This window comes from Marmota monax, unplaced genomic scaffold (genome assembly GCF_021218885.2).
Source record: "Marmota monax isolate L192 unplaced genomic scaffold, Marmota_monax_Labrador192_F-V1.1 WCK01_AAM20220418_F8-fsc00086, whole genome shotgun sequence".
Lineage (NCBI taxonomy): Eukaryota > Metazoa > Chordata > Mammalia > Rodentia > Sciuridae > Marmota > Marmota monax.
The window spans coordinates 6,377,457-6,394,409 of record NW_026693086.1 but is presented as its reverse complement, the minus strand read 5'-3'; the positions used below and the strand labels follow the sequence as shown (position 1 = coordinate 6,394,409).

General features: G+C 49.5%; 2 protein-coding genes across 6 annotated transcripts; one reads left to right on the top strand and one right to left on the bottom strand.

The window, feature by feature from the left end:
• Positions 1 to 224: 224 nt before the first annotated feature.
• On the bottom strand, positions 225 to 12,596 carry Rnf40 (ring finger protein 40). 4 transcript variants are annotated; one of them, XM_046454446.2, is made up of 20 exons: positions 12,463 to 12,596; positions 12,158 to 12,356; positions 11,555 to 11,722; positions 11,284 to 11,425; positions 10,151 to 10,357; positions 9,503 to 9,624; positions 9,234 to 9,380; positions 9,064 to 9,138; positions 8,283 to 8,402; positions 8,008 to 8,187; positions 7,705 to 7,840; positions 6,814 to 6,935; positions 6,299 to 6,726; positions 6,100 to 6,217; positions 5,842 to 5,991; positions 5,421 to 5,633; positions 5,208 to 5,333; positions 3,707 to 3,847; positions 3,496 to 3,597; positions 225 to 1,459 (listed from the first exon to the last, which is right to left on the bottom strand). In XM_046454446.2, exons 2-20 carry the CDS (start codon positions 12,287 to 12,289, stop codon positions 1,283 to 1,285), a joined length of 3,006 nt encoding a protein of 1,001 aa, XP_046310402.1. In that variant the 5' UTR covers positions 12,290 to 12,356; positions 12,463 to 12,596; the 3' UTR covers positions 225 to 1,282. The 4 variants fall into 4 exon arrangements, with proteins under 4 accessions (XP_046310402.1, XP_046310401.1, XP_046310403.1 ...); XM_046454445.2 differs by having other exon boundaries at positions 12,427 to 12,539; XM_046454447.2 differs by having other exon boundaries at positions 12,467 to 12,489.
• Cfap119 (cilia and flagella associated protein 119) lies at positions 12,586 to 16,905 on the top strand. 2 transcript variants are annotated; one of them, XM_046454454.2, is made up of 9 exons: positions 12,586 to 13,249; positions 13,582 to 13,613; positions 14,268 to 14,333; positions 14,465 to 14,634; positions 15,159 to 15,229; positions 15,415 to 15,531; positions 15,626 to 15,686; positions 15,779 to 15,865; positions 16,677 to 16,905. In XM_046454454.2, exons 1-9 carry the CDS (start codon positions 13,043 to 13,045, stop codon positions 16,853 to 16,855), a joined length of 990 nt encoding a protein of 329 aa, XP_046310410.1. In that variant the 5' UTR covers positions 12,586 to 13,042; the 3' UTR covers positions 16,856 to 16,905. The 2 variants fall into 2 exon arrangements, with proteins under 2 accessions (XP_046310410.1, XP_046310411.1); XM_046454455.2 differs by lacking the exon at positions 12,586 to 13,249 and having other exon boundaries at positions 13,596 to 13,613; positions 13,764 to 14,333.
• Positions 16,906 to 16,953: the final 48 nt, after the last annotated feature.

The window sequence follows — 16,953 nt, the reverse complement described above, 5'->3', positions numbered from 1 at the left end:
AGTATCTGATTGACTGCAGTAACCTAGAGCTGCGCCCCGCCAAGGCACAGTTGGGATCCCTGGCTGCTGTTATGCCTAAGCATAACAGCCTTCGGGGTGGGCAGAAATGGGCTCTCATATAAGCGCTGCCCTTCCCTCCCCAGGTCCAAAGCAAGTCAGGGAGATGCCCAACAAGCAGCAGCTAAAAATGGACTACATTTGGGGCAAGAGGTCTGGCTACTGACTGTAGGTCGAGGGCTGGACGTTTATTCATAACAAGTAACAGCCTATATAAGACATCTCTAGAGCAACGGCTGCAACCAAATAGGTCCCTGCACCTGTCAGCAGCTCCACCTCCCAGGCCCCTCTGGGTGCTGTCACAGCCCACAGAGTGTACCTGGGCAGACAGTATGGATGCATCCTGTATACAGGCTGTCACAGAGTGTTTTGGGCAAAGCTTTTCTACCTGGAATGATTGGAAGTTGGCCCAGTGGCTGGGGCTGGTCTATCCCTTCCCCTCTGGGAAGTTTCAACTCCATTGCATTTAAGGCCACCAGGATGAAAGCACAGTTAGAGCCAAGGACCCAGTGGAGCCATGGGATGGATACCTGGGGTGGGGGTAAGTGGGCTGGGAGACAAGTAGATTGGGAAGGGCTTGATTAGAATAGAAATTGATGATCTTGGTTCGGCACTCCCAAGATGAGGGCAGTGACTGCAGCAACTGTAGAGCTTCCCAGAGGAAGAGGGTAGTTGCCCAGGGGTAGCTTCAGCCTGTGGCACAAGAGCCAGACCAGTATCCAGAGAACTCCACAGGAAGGACAAAAGCCCTGCCCAGGCTAGGGGTTGATAGGTGAAGAAAGTCTCTCTGGGGCCTATGTCCTAGTCTCAAGCAAGGGGCTGAGGATTGGCCCATCTCTGGTCCTTATTGTGGGTGTGTACGTAGACGGTGAGCCTCCTCTTGGTGGGTGGTCAAAGCCTGGGGAACATCCCCCTTTGGGTTAGGATGAGTCCATGGAGAAGCAGGAACAGTGTTAGGGCCAGCTTCTGGGAAGCTCAGTTGAGTGTTCTGAGCCTCATGGGAGCACCCCCTAGGCTACAGGTCAGACCTTCAGGAGAAGATGGAACTGAGCCTAGTTGATCCCACTCCCATAGCATGCACCAGGACCCTAAACCAACTAGGTGGGCAGGGGCTGGGCCCATGGGGTCTGGAATGAAGGGTGGGGCCACTGCACCTGGGTGGGGAAGGGCTGGGGGCACAGCCCCCAGGGTCCACGGGTGTTCCAAAGTCCCCTGAGATTCAGGTTCAGCTGATGTAGACACGGTGGAAGTCATGGGCACCAAAAGCTGCGTTGCACTTGGGGCACTTCCTCTGGCGGGCCTCATAGCGGCCCCGCACACACTCGAAGCAGAAAACGTGGAAGCACTTGGTAAGGACTGCATCCTTCTTGCGGGTGTTACAGCAGGGACAGGTCAACCGCGCCTGGACCAGGCAAAGTCATCAGCTTTGGAATAACTGCTGATGCCCAGACCCTAAACTGACAGCAGGAAGTGGTTCATAGCAGGAATTGGTTCAGACTAAGCCCAAACAGCAGATGAATATAATCCTCACTAAAACCTTGGAAGTGGAATGAGTACTCTATGAATGCAGAAACTGAGGCTCAGAAGCCAACATCTCAAAACTAAAGTAGCAGAGTCTGGATTCTCCCAAGGACAAGGATCCAAAGCCCCAGCCTGGCCTCTTCCACCTGGGCTTCTCTTGTCCTACTGGCTTCCTCTGACAAAATCCCAATCCTGTCTACCTTCTCTTCAACTGTACCTACTGTCACATCCGGGCATGGCAGTGCCACTAGAAATGTGCTACCTCTGCCTCAAATGGGCCTAGCACTGGTGCAACCCAGAGATGCTGCTGTGGGTTTTCTCTCAGCCTGAGACCTCCTATCTGCCACTAGGAGGGTCTCACCTTCAACTCCAGACAAGAATTGCCCTGACTCAGCCTTGCCAGCACTCTTGGAATACCAGCAGGCAGCCTCAAATTTCTCAGCCATCAGCACTGAACAGGTTCCCAAGTCTACATCAGCTATCCCTACCCCTTCAAGGTCCAAATGTAAGAGTTGTCTGATTTTGATTCACCCCTACACTCTCCTAACTCTAGTGGCTCTACTCTCACCCTTGCCCAAAAAATCTTCCCTCCCAGATCACCAAGTCCCAGTGGCATTTCTCATGGCTTGGTTCATCCATCAACTCCCCATCAATTTCCTTCCTCCCAACATTCAGGCTTTCTCATCTGCCCATCACTTAAGCTTCCAGGTTCCTGAGAATGACTCTTTTCTCTACTTATGCCACAAATCCTTACTGAGTGACTACAATCATATGTGACCCACACATGACTAGTTTCTCAAATCAAGAGTCTTTCCAGTATTTCCCTTTCTCAGACACTATGCATTCTATCTATCCCTGCATCCAAACAATTCTATTCCCTAAATATCTCCTGAACCCATCTATAGTAAACAATACCTTAAGCTAGCTAAATAGAAGTTCTTGCCTCAGTGACTGCCATAACCTAACAATCTTGGTGCCTCTAGCCTTTACCTCTTCCAGTTCAAATCCAACAGCAAATCTGACCATGTCACTCTCCTGTTTAAAATCCTTTTATGGGGGCTGGGGTTGTGGCTCAGCAGTAGAGTGCTCGCCTAGCATGTGTGAATGCTGGGTTCTATCCTCAGCACCACATAAAAAATAAGAATAAAGGTATTGTGTCCAACTATAACAAACAAAATATTAAAAATAAAAAAAAAAACTTTTATGGGGCTGGGGGTGTAGTTCAGAGGCAGTGTATATTTTAAAGGCCCTGCAAAACGCTGTGGTTTCCATCCCTAGCACTCCCCACCCCCTGCCAAAAAAAAAAAAAAACCTTCAATGTCTCTACACTATCTTCATGTAGGCCAAGCTGCTCACCCCAACTCCCACACCCTTTGGGATCTGCCACTGCCCAACCTCTCCATTCTCTTTCCTCCAACCACATTGGCTAGCTCTGTCTGTCCAACACACCTCTCTCAACTGGAGGCTTCCACATTTGCCTTTGCTTTTGCCTGAGCCCTTTCATCCCTATCCCTCCATAATTAACTCACTCTTCAGGTCTTCCTTGAGTAACATCCCTTCCAGGAAGTCCACTGACCTCCAGGACCTTCAAGGGCTTCCCTAGAGTTCCCATGGCCCCTCTGGCTTCTGTCATCACATTACTCATCACTGGGCAAAAAGGAATAATTGTCCCCAAAGGACAATCTCAAGAGGTCTAAACCCTACCATCCCCCACCCCCTTAGGCACTGTACCTGGCACATGGCATGTGTCCAACAAATACTCATGCCAACTGTCTGACTTCATAATCAGTGGACAGTTTTGTTTTGTTGCCATCCTACCTCATTTCTAGGGTCCCCAGACTACTTATTACAAACATCTCCAACCCCTCATGTAAAATTCCTGAGTTGAAGGGGCACAAGTCAACCCCACAGCCGCACCTTGTACTCCTTGATCTCCTCCTGAAGGATTTCATCAGCATCTGCATACACCTCCACCTTCCTCTGTTTTTCTAGCTTGCGTCGCAGCCGTGAGATATCCTCCTGGAGCAGCAGAGAGGCTAGGCTAAGGGAAAGGGTCTTCACCCTTGAACTGTGTGCTTCATAGTCCAACTGGGGACCCTTGCCCACCCGCCTTCTCCAAGGCACACACCTGAGCCCTCTTGAGGTTGAAGCTCTCTTTCTCGCGAGCAGCCCTGCTCTCTGCAAGACATGGCTGGATCTCTCTCAGCCGAGTCTGCACATGCTCCAGCTGCACCTTTAGGTCCTCAGCCAGCTGGGCCGCTTCCACAGCCTTAGGTGGGTGGGAAAGGAAGGAGAGACCTTTTGCATGAGCCTAGGGAGTTGTGCTCCACCAATATTTGTGTCAAACATTTCAGTGATATCTGCACTGGAGTTGGTCCCATTCCTGACCCTCAGCCTCACCTCCTCCTCTCCCTCTCATTCCCAACATTGTTCCTCACCTACAAGATGCTCTCTCTGTTCTCTGAGCCCTCACCAGGCTCTTCAGTTTCCCTGAACTCCCCCCAACACACAAGCAACTCCTTCAGGACTCAGTTCTGAATGTCACCTTTTGTGGGGGTTCCCTGCTATTCTTTCACACCACCTGAGTTTCCTTCATAAAACTTAGTGTGCTCTGAACTGGCACTATTTTATTGTTTACTGGCTTGCTATCTACCCCTCATTAGTTCCAGCCTTGACTGAGACTGAATGGCAGGGCTCAGGCTCATTCCCAGTCTCTGCAGTGGTATAAAAAAAAAAAAAAAAGAGACATTAAAAAACAAAAAAACCTTTTTATGAAAGGAATTAACTAGAAAAGAAGGTAGAGCAATAGGGAAAACAGGATGAAAATCAATGTTACAGGGCTGGTATATAGCTCAGTTGGTAGAGTGTTTGCCTTGCATGCACAAGGCCCTGGGTTCAATCCCCAGGGTAAGGGAAAAGGTCACATGAAAGATTAATAAATAAATAAATAATTAAAAAAAAAAAATCAATGTTACACCTTTAGTATAAGCTAGATACTTCTTATGTTTAATAAAACTAGACCACCATCCCTGGGCTGGGTATGTAGCTCAGTGGTAGAATGCTTGCCTAGCAGGTGCAAGGCCCCAGGTGTTCAATTCCTAGCTGTGCAAACAACAACAACAAAAACCACCATCCCCAATTGACAAGTTATCCAGTGAGCGATTATGTAGATCACGAAGCCAAGACCTGGATCCCAACCCCAGCTCCCCTCTTTTTCCTTTTTAATTTTTTTTAGTTGTAGATGGTTTCAACACTTTTATTTATTTTTATGTGGTGCTGAGGATTGAACCCAGTGCCTCATTTGTTCTAAGCAGGCACTTTACCACTAAGCCATAACCCCAGCCCTTCCACTTTCTTAAGCAAGTCAATTTGACCTCCTGAACCTCAGATTCAGGGGGATGGGGATGATAATGAAAACCATTCTGGTAGGTTTTGTGACTGAAATGTGACCACACATCACGCACAGGATCTGGCACACAATAAATCTTTTGATACTTGTGAGCTATCCCTATGGGAAGAGACAGAGCCAAGGAATTTGCCCCAGGCCACCTGCATCAGATTCTCCAAGCAAAATCAGGGAGGATGGGGGGCCAGAGGCCTCGGTAGACTCCCTACAGGCCCAGCCTCACCTTTCTCTTGTTGAGCTCTAGGGCCTGGCTGCGCAGAGTAAGCTCCTTCTCCACACCCCCTAGGCTGCCCTGTAAGGCCCGCTCTTTTTCTTCCAGTTTCTGCACGGTCAGCAGCTGGGCATCAACCTGAGGTGGGGGGGAGAGGTGGATTAAGTGCTAGGAGCCCTGCCTCTCGGGCTCCACCCTGCAAGCTCCACCCTGGACCAGCCATACCTGGGACTTGAGGCCAAGAACCTGCTCGCCCAGCTCATCTTTCTCCTCCCGAAGCAGCTTGTGAATCTGGTTGGCCTTGATCCGCTCTGACATCAGCTTAAAGTTGGCATCATCCTTTTCCCGCAATTGCTGTAGCAGTCGCCCGTTCTGCTCCTGCATGTCCTCAAAAGCCTGACCTGTCACATCCATCTCTGACAGCAGAGCCTCTTCCTCCTGTAGCCAGTGGGTAGGGACAAGATGGAAAGTGCTAGGTGGACAGATGGCCTTGGCGGGTGAGGGGGAGGAGAATCACAAGAAAACATGCCAAGCCAAGAATCACAGTGGACCCATGCCATCAAGGTGTCACATCAGCTAGAGGCATCCAACAAAGGGCTAAGAGAACCCCGGTATCAGAAGCAAGGGGACCCAAAGGGGCTTATACCTGTTTGGTGGCACCCAATTTGCGCTGTAGGTGTTCGATCTGTTCCTCAGCCTGCCGAATGCGCCTCAGGGCGTCCTCATCTGCAATCTTCTTGCTCTCCCTTCTATCCCTTTCTTCCAGTTCCCGAATGCGGCTCCGTAGCTCATCAACCTACAGCCACAGAAGGGAGCTGTCACTGCTTTCTGCTGACCTACGTCTCTGGTCACCAGCCTCTGGGCTAGCCTCCCTGCATGCCCCACAAGCCCTACCTGCCCTCACCTCAGCCTTGGCCTTGCGTTCAGCTGCCATAAGCTGCACCTTATCCCGCTGCTCCTTGGGTGCCGACTTGTACATGTCTAGCAGCAACTTCATCTCCTTCTGGCTTTCCTGGGCCTTCCTGGGGAAGGATGTAGGAGGAAGGCTTGGTAAGTAGGGCTTTAGGTCACTGGGATAAAAGGAGAGAGCAATAGGGCCTCACTTGAGCTCTGCTCGGAGACCCTTCAGCAGCTCTGACTCCTTCCTCTTGGCTTCTTCCACCTTGGCCTTTTCTCGATCCACCCTTGAGAGACCTGAGGCTACAGGTGGTGGTCCTAGGCCAGACCCTTCCCGTTCCCGAAGTTCCCGCTTGGGCCTGGCTTCAGGTTCTCGGCCCCGGGAGGAGGGGCCCTGGGCCCCTGGGGTTATGGCCTGTGCATCCTCTTCGGAGGGGACCAGCTCCTCCTTCTTCACTGAGGAGGTAGTAGTGGTGGCACCAGAGACTGACGTCATCTCCTTTCTGCTATCAGGGGTACCAACAGGACCTGGCCCACCCTCTTCTTTCCCCGGGGTTGGGGCACTTAGGCCAGAGTCCTCTGGATGGCCCAGGTTAGGGATGGAGTGGGTTGAGCCACTAGCCTGGGCCCGGAGCTGCCAAGACAGAGAGGAAGAGGAATGAGGTGAGCCAATGCTTACTGGGGTCCAGCCAAAGCTTTTCCCAGGCAGTCCCTTCCTCACCTTGCCAATCTCAGCCTGTACTTCCCGAAGCTTCCGCTTATATCGCTGGGCATCCCCTTTTAGTTGGTGATTGTGATTTTGGAGACTGCTAATCAGGTGACGCATCTCACGATTAATGGGCCCTGGGGGAGGGTTGGGAAAGTAAGGGTGTTGGACTGGTCCCTATATTACCCTAACCCTTCAGTGGGAAAAGAAGCTGACCCAGAACCAATACTCCTGCTGTGCAGGAGGGGAAACTGAGGCCTAGAGTGTGATTTCCACCTAAGTAACTAATGTAGACTTTTTTTTTTTTTAAATACCTCCATATTTCCCTGTTTGGAACAGACATCTAACACTCACTAGATACTCACTAGATACTTATACAAATGTCCTCCTAGGTGACATCTGCTTGATATCCCCACTGCAAGCTGTATGCCCTTTCTCCTGATATTTCCCATCTCCCTTTCCTGCTTCACTTTTCTTGGTATCTTCATCACTATATGATATACACACTTTATCCCTTTCCTACCATCTGTCTCCCCATTACTGCAACACTATTCCATAATGGCAGCAATTCTTTGTGCCTCATTCGTTATCAACCCCAAAACCTAGAACACAGCCTGGTTTACAGGTGGTATTCTATAAATGTCTATAAAATAAATTTCTGATAGATACACCAGAAGATCAGAGAAACAGATGGAGCCAATAGTTCATGTTCTTGCTCTGTCAGCCACCTCAACTGAATGCAACCCTCACCATGCCTAAGAACCAGGTAGTATAGTCCTTTTTCCCAGAGGGAAATGAGTCTCTACAAAAAAGAAATAGCTCTGCTTCCTGCATCTGAATGGCAGCAGCCCCAGCAGGACCCAGCACCCCAGATAAGACCCCCCTCCACCCAATCCCACCACATACCCGCCTGCTCATTGGCTGCCAGGTTCTGTTCAAACTCGATGCGCAACATCTCGTACTCCTTTCGTACCTGGGCCAAGGTGTCTTCCAGCTGAATAACCTCTGTGCGCAGCTTCTTCTGCAGTCCCAGCTCATCACTCTGTAGATTGAGGTGTAAAGACCCATAGAACCCCTCAGTCCCACCTTATGCCTTGGTGCCTTAGAAAGAATTTTTTTTCCCAAGGGACCCTTGGCAGGTACAGAGGGCTTCAGAAACCCAGGAATATCTCAACATTATGGACTTGGCCCTCACTCTAAACGCCATACCTCCATATGCTCAATGTGTCTCAAGTGGGAGTTCTTGGTGGCCAGCAGCAGCCCCCGGGCCTCGTCCAGCTGGGTCTTCACTTGTAGAGACTCGTTATAAAGTAGTGAGAACTGGGCCTGCAGCATGCGGTACTCGCCTGTCTCCCGTACCACCTCCTCAGGAAGGCTCCGAAGGGCCACCTAGGAGAAGGGATGCCCCAAATGGCAAGCAATAGGCTTAGGGTTCAGTCCCTATCTTGCAGGCCCAGGCCCTCTCAGCCCCAACCACAGCCCACCTTGAGGCGTTCATTGGTCCTCACAGCACCCTGAAGTTCCATCTGCAGCTTCTCCAACTCTGCCATGCGGCTATTGGCCAATTCCTGGTTTTCCTCCAATTCTGCATTCAACATCTCAAACTAAGGAGTGGGAGGGGCTGTGGTAGGCAGGGCCAGGACAGGCAGCATGTTCCTCTCACCCACAACAACAAACTCTACCCAAGCCACCCTGTGCAACACGCTGATGGGACTCTGAAGCCCTAAACCAAGGGCTTTCCCAAGATCTCCCACTTGTGGGCTGGGGCTGGGGCTCAGTGGCAGAGCGCTTGCTTAGCAAGTGTGGGGTTTCAATACTGCATGGAGTACTGAACATTGGGAGCTAAAGTTCTTAACTGACAGGGAGTCAAGGAAGCATTCCCAGAAGACCTGAAAAGCCAGCTGAAGCAAAAGGCAAATAGCACAGTGACTCCAGAATGCTAAGGGACTCTACATAACCCCATTTATTTCTTTCTGTGCTTTTCCTTTGTGGTACTTGATAACCAACTGATGTACTATTTCATTAATTTGTATACTCCCCAGCTATAACCTAAGCTCCAAGAAAGTATTGATATTTTTTCTCTCCAATCTACCTAGTACTTAGCACTTAGTTCTCTGTAATTATTTACTAAATAAGTAGATAAATGAGTGAAAGAAAGAGCTCCAAGAGTGACAGGCAAGGGGCTATGAGGTAGACATTTGCCTTTGGTCCTGAGGGAAATTTTAAGGGAGGGACATAGGGACTGGGAAGAATGACGTTGCTCACCTTCTGCATGCTGAGTGTGATTTGGCCCCCTTGGAAGCCTGAGGAGCTCCCAGACACATAATAGCCAGAGTTGAGCTGCAGAGAGGAGACAGGTGATAGATATGAAGAGCAGAAGCCAGGGTCCCAAGTACCCGAGCCTGGTTCCATCTTCCCCAGCACTTCAGCCTCACCTGCTCCAATGCCTCTGCCAGGTGCTTATTGAGCTTTTGCTCCCGCTTACGTAGCTTCTCAATGTCCCACTGTAAGTCTTCCACTGTCGTCTCCATTTCTAGCACCTTAGTCTCTGCTGATGTCACTTTATCCTGGAGCTCAGAATACTGGGGCAATGGATGGGACAGATGCTTGGATAAAGGGACTTGGAAACCCGAGATCTTTGGGTACCCATCTAACCCAAACCCTGCCCTGGTTCTACTTCCCCCACCAAAAGCCTGATTCCCACCTCCAGTGAGATGCGGTGGTGCTTCTCCTGCAGCTGAGTGGCCAAGTCCTGTAGCCGCCGGTTCTCACGGCCCAGCTCCCGGGTGCGTGCTCGAGCGGCCTCACCAGGGGGCTCACTGTCCCCTGGGAAGGCAGGACCCAGGTAAGAATCAAGCCCCAAGGGCAACAGGTTAAAGTACTAACTCATTCTGGAGTCTGATATGTGCCCAGAGTGATCCACCAGTGTCTTGCCAGTTTCTCATGGCAAACCAGGACTTTTTATCCCCACTGTATAAAGGAGGAAACTAGCTCAGAGAGGGGAGCCATTTTCCCTGAAAGGCCTCACTATCGAAGCAGAACTAAGGCTGAGAGAAACCAGCCAACCTACAAAGCCTAAGCACTTATTGCTCTGCCTTGTGGATCAACAGCTATCACTGAAATTTATACAAAGTGCTCTAGATAGGTCTCTAGCTGGAAGACGGTGGCACTATTAGCATCGACAACTCTTCCATCCAGGAATCAAACAGAATCTCCATCTACAGACTATTTCCCCCCAAATCATGGCTGATTTATTCCTTGGGGAATTCTGGGCTTAATGTATTAATGGGTTAGGGGATGGGGAGACCATAAAGATGTAGGCAGAGACAGACACTTCTAGGGTAGGACTAACCTCGGCTGTATACTCGCTGACACAGTTCCTCCACACGGCGCTGCAGGCGATCTGAGGCCTCTACGACCCGGGACACGGCTGCCTTAGAAAACTCCATGCGGCCCTGAAGTTGTAGCTCCACTTCCTCACTGCTGCTGGCACCTAGTGCCACCACAAAAGCCAAAGCTGGCTCACTAAGAGGGGGTCGCAGCTGCATTGGCAGGGGCTCTGGGAAGGATGGACAGATCCTCATCAGAATAACAGTAGCAATGACTACCAATCTGTACCAAGTTATAGACTGAGCCCTTCCATATGTCATGACTCACTCAATTAACACAATTAGTAGTTATCTTATTATCCCCAACTTGACAGTAAGACAACTGAAGTTTAAAAAGTTAATGTAGTTTCCTCAAGGCTACAGAGCTACCAAATTACTTCCTCAGGGAAGTCATCTACCTTCCCAGTCTAAAGCAGGACTACACATACGTGTGTACATATACTTATTCTCTTTCAGGGACCTCAATAATTTTTTAAAAAATATTTAATTTTTAGGGGCTGGGACTGTGGCTCAGAGGTACAGCACTGGCCTAGCATGGGTGAAGCATGGGTTCCATCCTCAGCACAACATAAAAATAAAATAAAGATACTGTGTCCACCTAAAACTAAAAACCAAATATTTAAAAAAATAATAATGTTTAGTTGTAATTAGACACAATGTCTTTATTTTATTTATTTTTACATAGTGCTGAGGATCGGACCCCAGGGCCTCGCATGTGCAGGCGAGGCACTCTACCACTGAGCCACAACTCCAGCCCTCCCCAATAGTTTTTACTTATTACTTTTAGTAATTTTCTCCATGACAATAGGAATAGTATTTATTTCTGCTTGTCTCTGATTCCTTCTAATCCAAAACAACGTTAAGTACTTAGTTAACAGTGTTTTTTGGACTTGATGAATATCAACACTGGCACTATAAACCACATCAAATTACAGTCTTTGTTGTTACCCATGGCAATGTTCTGCCCAAACATAAAAACGATTTCTTGGGGGAGATGGATGGGGTGGGAAATTTAAGAACCCCAAATCAAAATCTCCCACTCTCCAGAACATTTCCCAAAAGTTAAGCTCCACAGATCCTAGGGCTCTGGTCCTACCTCTCAGCTCTGATGTCCCTGGATCTGTGAGAGGAATCACATCACGTGTTGGCCCCTCCTGAGTCCCAGGTACCTCCATCCCTGCAGATGGCTCCCCCTGGCTCTCATGGCATCGGAGAAGAGCTTCTACAATTTCATCCAGCTAAAGGGAGAAAGCACCAGAAATATAAATCCCTAGGTGCTTTTCAGCATGAAACTCCTTTCTCAGTAGGGTAATCTGAAAATTAGCAAATGAATCAAGGTTAGATCTTAGAAAGCAGAAAGCACCCACCTGGGCCCAGTAGCGATTGACAATGAGGAGTGTGGCATCATCTGTGGCCTGACGTTTCTCCAACTTTTCAATTCGTTCTCGAAGTTCATCTTCACAAGCTTGTCGCTGTTCCAAACGTTCTGCTAGTTTCTTGTTCTTGAACTGCAGAACCTTCAAGTCCATCTCCTCCTGCCAAGGGAAACAAAAGTGCCAAGGAGAGTGTCAAGCAAGGCTCAGAAACCATCACAGAAGCAGATAAGGAAAGCAACTGGAATGGATGGAAGGGTGGTATTCCCAAAATATCTGTGAACAAGACTTAAAGAGGTTCAACTATTCCCAGAGAAAGCATCCTGGTTACGAGAAGGCTCAAGTTATGCGTCTTCCTCTCTCCCTAACTCTGAAGTTTTTAAGAAATCACACGCTCTCGGGGACCTGTTTTTGTAACTGCAAGGGGAAGGCAGATGTCGTGCTCTTGGTTTCCTACAAGAAAACGTGTTTTATAACACTTTATAGTTAAGCTTTCTAAGCTTGGGGACCTGGCACTAAGATTCTTGACGGTTTGGGCGGACACCAGAGATAGGAGGGGTAGCTAAGTTCTGAAGACTAGGGCAAAAGACCACGAACCGTGGAGGAGATGCCCCCAAGCCGAATGGGTTCGATAAGAGTAGTTGTGGTCTTCTCCTCGCGGCTCAGCTTCTTCTCTGGAGGCCCTGAGCCCCCGTCGCCGGCGGCGCGTTTGTTGCCGGGCCCAGACATAGCTGCGGCGGCGAGGAGCGGCGTACGGTCCCCCGAGGGTCGCGGGAGAGGGCGGTACTTCGGTCACCTGAAGAAGACAGAGCAGAGATGTGGCAGCGGCCGATGCTCCACAGCCCCGAGCGGTCCCCTGCACACACCTGAAAGATCCCGCCCCCGCCAGCCCGGGCCTTCACCGACAGCAGGGTCAGCCTAGCGCCGCCATCTTGGATTTCACCGGACGTCACTGGCCCTCCCACATAGGGCGCAGGCGCTAGAGACAACACCGGATGTGGCGAAGCGTCTTCATTTCCTGTTTTTCTCCGTCGCGCTTGTCCCGCCTCTCGGATCATTTGATTTTTTCCTGAACACCTCCTCTTTCTCTGGGTGATTGGCCAATAGACAGTTCCCATGGCAACTGACACCGAACTCCCACTTTCCTGTCCAGAGGACAGTGCAAGCCCTTCTATTAGGAACTTCCAAGGGGATAAACAGGGGGAAATATCTTGCAACTTATCACGCATGCGCATTCTCCTCTCGCTGATTTGCGTGAGCCTGCACTTTCTACCTTTCTCTCACAAGCCTCTTAGCAACGGTCACCTTGGAGACCGGGAAGACGCCTTCCTGGCCCAGCGGATTGGCTACACCGGCCTAGCTGCCGCGTACAGTGGCTGGAAAATCGCTAGAGGGTCAGACCTTGGCAGTCGCTGCTAGAGAATAGGCTGTTTCAGAAACTCAGGTCGGAGAGAGCTGGTGGTGACTCGAGACTCCGAAGAGATGACCAGCCTTAAGTCCAGCCAGTACCTGGGAGTGAAGGTGCAGTCGGAGCTTGAACAGCCCTCTGAACTGCGGCGGGAACTGGAGAAGGATCTCAGTTCAGCGGATGGATCGGCCATGATGGGAACAGGTGTGCGGACCGATTCAGCTACACTGGGCTCGGCCTCTATGGAAGCAGAAGATGATCCTGGAGCCAACTTGTTCCCGGTGAGGGTGGGACAAAGTGGTCCGCTCACGAATATGTATAAATGGTTTTCCCACGGGGCGTCACCCGTCATTACGTTCCCTAACGTTCGGGACGTTTCCCTTGATTCTTTGAGGAAGAGAGGTAGAGGATGTGTAGCCCAGATTGTTAATTTCACAGATAGTACTTAGGACCTGCTTAAGTCCAGCCGTGACCACGTTGCTCTACATAGACCTAGAGATGAGAAGGCAAATTATAGCACGTTCTCAGCCCCGCTGGAGATTGACGGCGGACCAGGGACTAAGGGCCAGATACAACACACCTCTTCCTTCCCCAATGCACTTTCTCTCCGCAGCCGCCACTGCCCCAGCCCCGGATCTGCATGTGGTGAGTGAAAAGCCTTGGGGGAAAGTTACACTTCATACTTATATTTTTGTTCCTTTAGTGTTTCCCAACCAGGACATCCCCATTTTAAAAAAAATATTTTTTAGTTGCAGTTTGACACAATATCTTTATTTATTTTTATGTGGTGCTGAGGATCAAACCCAGTGCCTTACACGTGCCAGGCCGGTGCTCTACAGTCCCAGCCCCAGAACATCCCCATTTTACAGATAAGGAGACTGAGCCTCACACATGCATTACTCAAGGTGTGTATAAGCCACCTTTCCAGGTCCCCTAGTCCAAAGAGACAGTGTGAGATGGGAGCCAAGAGTGAGGATGTAAAAGGAGTATCATAGCTTCCATGGAACATTGTACAAATGGGGATACTGAAGATCACAGGGGCATTTAACCAAGATCATATGGCAAGGTAGTGGAAGAGCAGAGACAAGAACTCATTGAGAGGATCATAAAAGTTCATGTAGGCCATATTCCTCATTTACAGATGGAGGAAACAAGGCCCACAGAGGTAAGTTACTTGCCAAAGGTTACAAAAGTTAGTCAAAGTGCCAAGCCTCAAACTCAGATCTCCTGAGCAATAAGCCCCATCATTAATCTAATGTGTACCAATCATAAATACTGTTTCCCCTTTTCCTGTGATAGGAAATTCCTGGACATCCATTCCATGCACCGGCTGGAGAAGACTGCGAACATTGAGGAGATGAGGGAGTATGGGACTGAGCAAGGAGGGGAAGAGCTCTTGGGGAGGAAGACATGAGGAATGGCTGGCTCCAAACATGGCGAGTGTAGGGTGGTGAAACAAGGCTTCTATCATCACTCACTCCTTTCCTCTCCCTAAGAGTTCTGGCCGAGCTGTTGAAGATTGGCTGTCCTGAGCAGAACCTGCAGGATGCCATCACCCTGGACCTTTACTCCCACGCACTCATCTTCTGCCGCCAGCAGGGCTTCTCACTGGAGCAGACATCAGTGGCATGTGCCCTGCTCCAAGATCTTCACAAGGCCTGTGCTGGTGAGAGCAGTGGCTACCAGAAGGTTTGAGCCCCAGGGACAGGGGGAGACTGGCCTGGCACAATTGACTCTGGAAGCAGGAGTAAGGAGATTACCACCTGGAATCTGGTTTCTTCACTGATAGACAGAGCACTAATGTTATGTGAGACTGAGAAATAATATATGCAAATACATGCACAGTGTTCAATAAATGACTTCTGCCTTTCCCCCCACACTCTTTTATTCCCCATCCTTATTCTGATTTCTTCAGAATATTTAATAACTGAAATTATTTATTTCTTGGATTATTGTATGTTACTTCCACTAGAATATAAGCTTCCTGATGGCAGGACCTTGTCTGTCTTATTCAGTGCCTACAACATCACATACTGAGGATTCAGTATTTGCTGAGTGAATTAAGGAAACGAACAAAGACTTAAACCTAGATCTGTCCACCTCTGAAGCTTGTGTTCCTTAAGTAGGCAGTGAACTGGAGGGATGGATAGCAGGAAGGGCCTCACTGCCATACCCTGCTTTCCCTACCAGCAACACCCTTGGGCAACGTGGAGGAATGCTACCGCTACTTTACCAGTGTTCTTTTCTGCCATGGAGTCAGGGTCAGTATCTGAGGGCAGAACTATCATTGATCCCCAAGACAAGGTCTAGCCCAATTTTCTACCCTCTCTCCCACTATTACCCTCATCTTTCTCTAAAGACCTGTGGGCTCTCCCTGAACCTAGATAGCTTAAGGGCCTGGGCTTCTGGAGGCTGTCAGTGCTCTAACTCCCAGTCATCACCACAGCGGCCCCCATTCAGCATTGACCTCTTTAAGGAGGAACAGCTGCTGGCCCTGGCAGACTACGTGGTCAACACCTACTTCCGCCACTTCAAACTCTACAAATATGTGTTCACACCCCAGGTACTGTGATGTGGGTGGCAAGAAACTGCCCCTCATCTTCCCCTTTCTCTCAATGCAGGTGCCTTTTTCTTAGTCTTGTTCTTTCTCTTCCCAGGTACGGCTGGATCTATCTTTGACTTACATGGGGCTACAGCCACCCAAGCCTTGGCCAAAGGGTAAGATGGGTACCAAAGAGGGCCAGGGCCAGGGCAGGGATGGGCCAAGCCCACTGCAGAGTCTAAGGCCTCTTCTTGCTTCTGGCTTGCAGAGAAAGAAGGTGAGGAGGCAGAGGAGCAGGCACTCACCCCACAGGAGGAAGAACTGGAGATAGTGGCCCAGCCAGAGCAAGAGCCATGTGAGCACCTGGAGGGTTTAGGGTGCCTTGTGATTCTGAATGAAGATTGTAGACCACATCAGGACTTCAGACTTCTAGTTTTAGTCATGGTCCACTTTCTAGAAGATTCCTTATGCAGTCCAAGTTGAATTAGTAAGAGCAAAACTGCTAGGGAAGGTGGGGGTGGCAAAAGAGGTAGCTCTAGGAAGATGATTAGAAAAACAATGACAATAATAGAATGCAGAGCTTTGGCAATACTGTGTACCACCAAAGGATGTCTTGTTTTAATTAAAAGACTTTTTCTGTATATTAACTCACGTAGTTGTCTCTTGCTAGGTGTCATTACTATCTACTTTTTTAGTTTTTCAGTACTGGGGATTGAACCCAGAATTCAAGGCTTTGTGCATGCTAGGCAAGTGCTCTACCCTTTTAATTTTACTTTATGACAGAATCTTATGTTGCTGAGGTTGGCCTCTAACTTGCAATTCTCTTGCCTCAGCCTCCTGAGTAGCTGAGACTATAGCCATGTGCCACTGTGCCCAGCAATATCTACATTTTATACAAGGAAACTGAGGCATGGAAAGGTCAACCTGCCTAAAGCTATGTAGCTACTAATTTGTATTCAGAATTTTAATCCAGAAAAGCCCAACATAGCTACTCTGCCTAATCTGCCCAACAGTCTCTCCAAAAGGGCTGGTTGATATTTCCTAGACTGAAGTAAATAACATTGCCATCTGTATGGGGGACACCATGGGGTTATGTTCACTCAGCCAGGGACATTCTGTCATTCTCAGAATGCATCTCTCCTGACCTGCCCCTTCCTTCTGTGCAGCCCAAGTCTGTGTCCTCCGAACCTACATCAAGACCCAACTTAATAAGGAGCTGGGGCAGCTCCAGCAGCTGGTGGAAGAGCGCCTCAAGGCCAGTGAGGAGAGGCTGAGCACCAAGTTGAGTGCTCTAGAGCGGCCTCACCAGCTACCTCCAAGCAAAAACAAGAACAAGACTAAGTGATCCCCAACATTTTCCCCAATAAAAGCCTGGGCCAGAGTGCCCTGACCTGGGCCACCCTCCTGAGCACCTTCTGGGCTGAAGCCAGACAACAGACATGG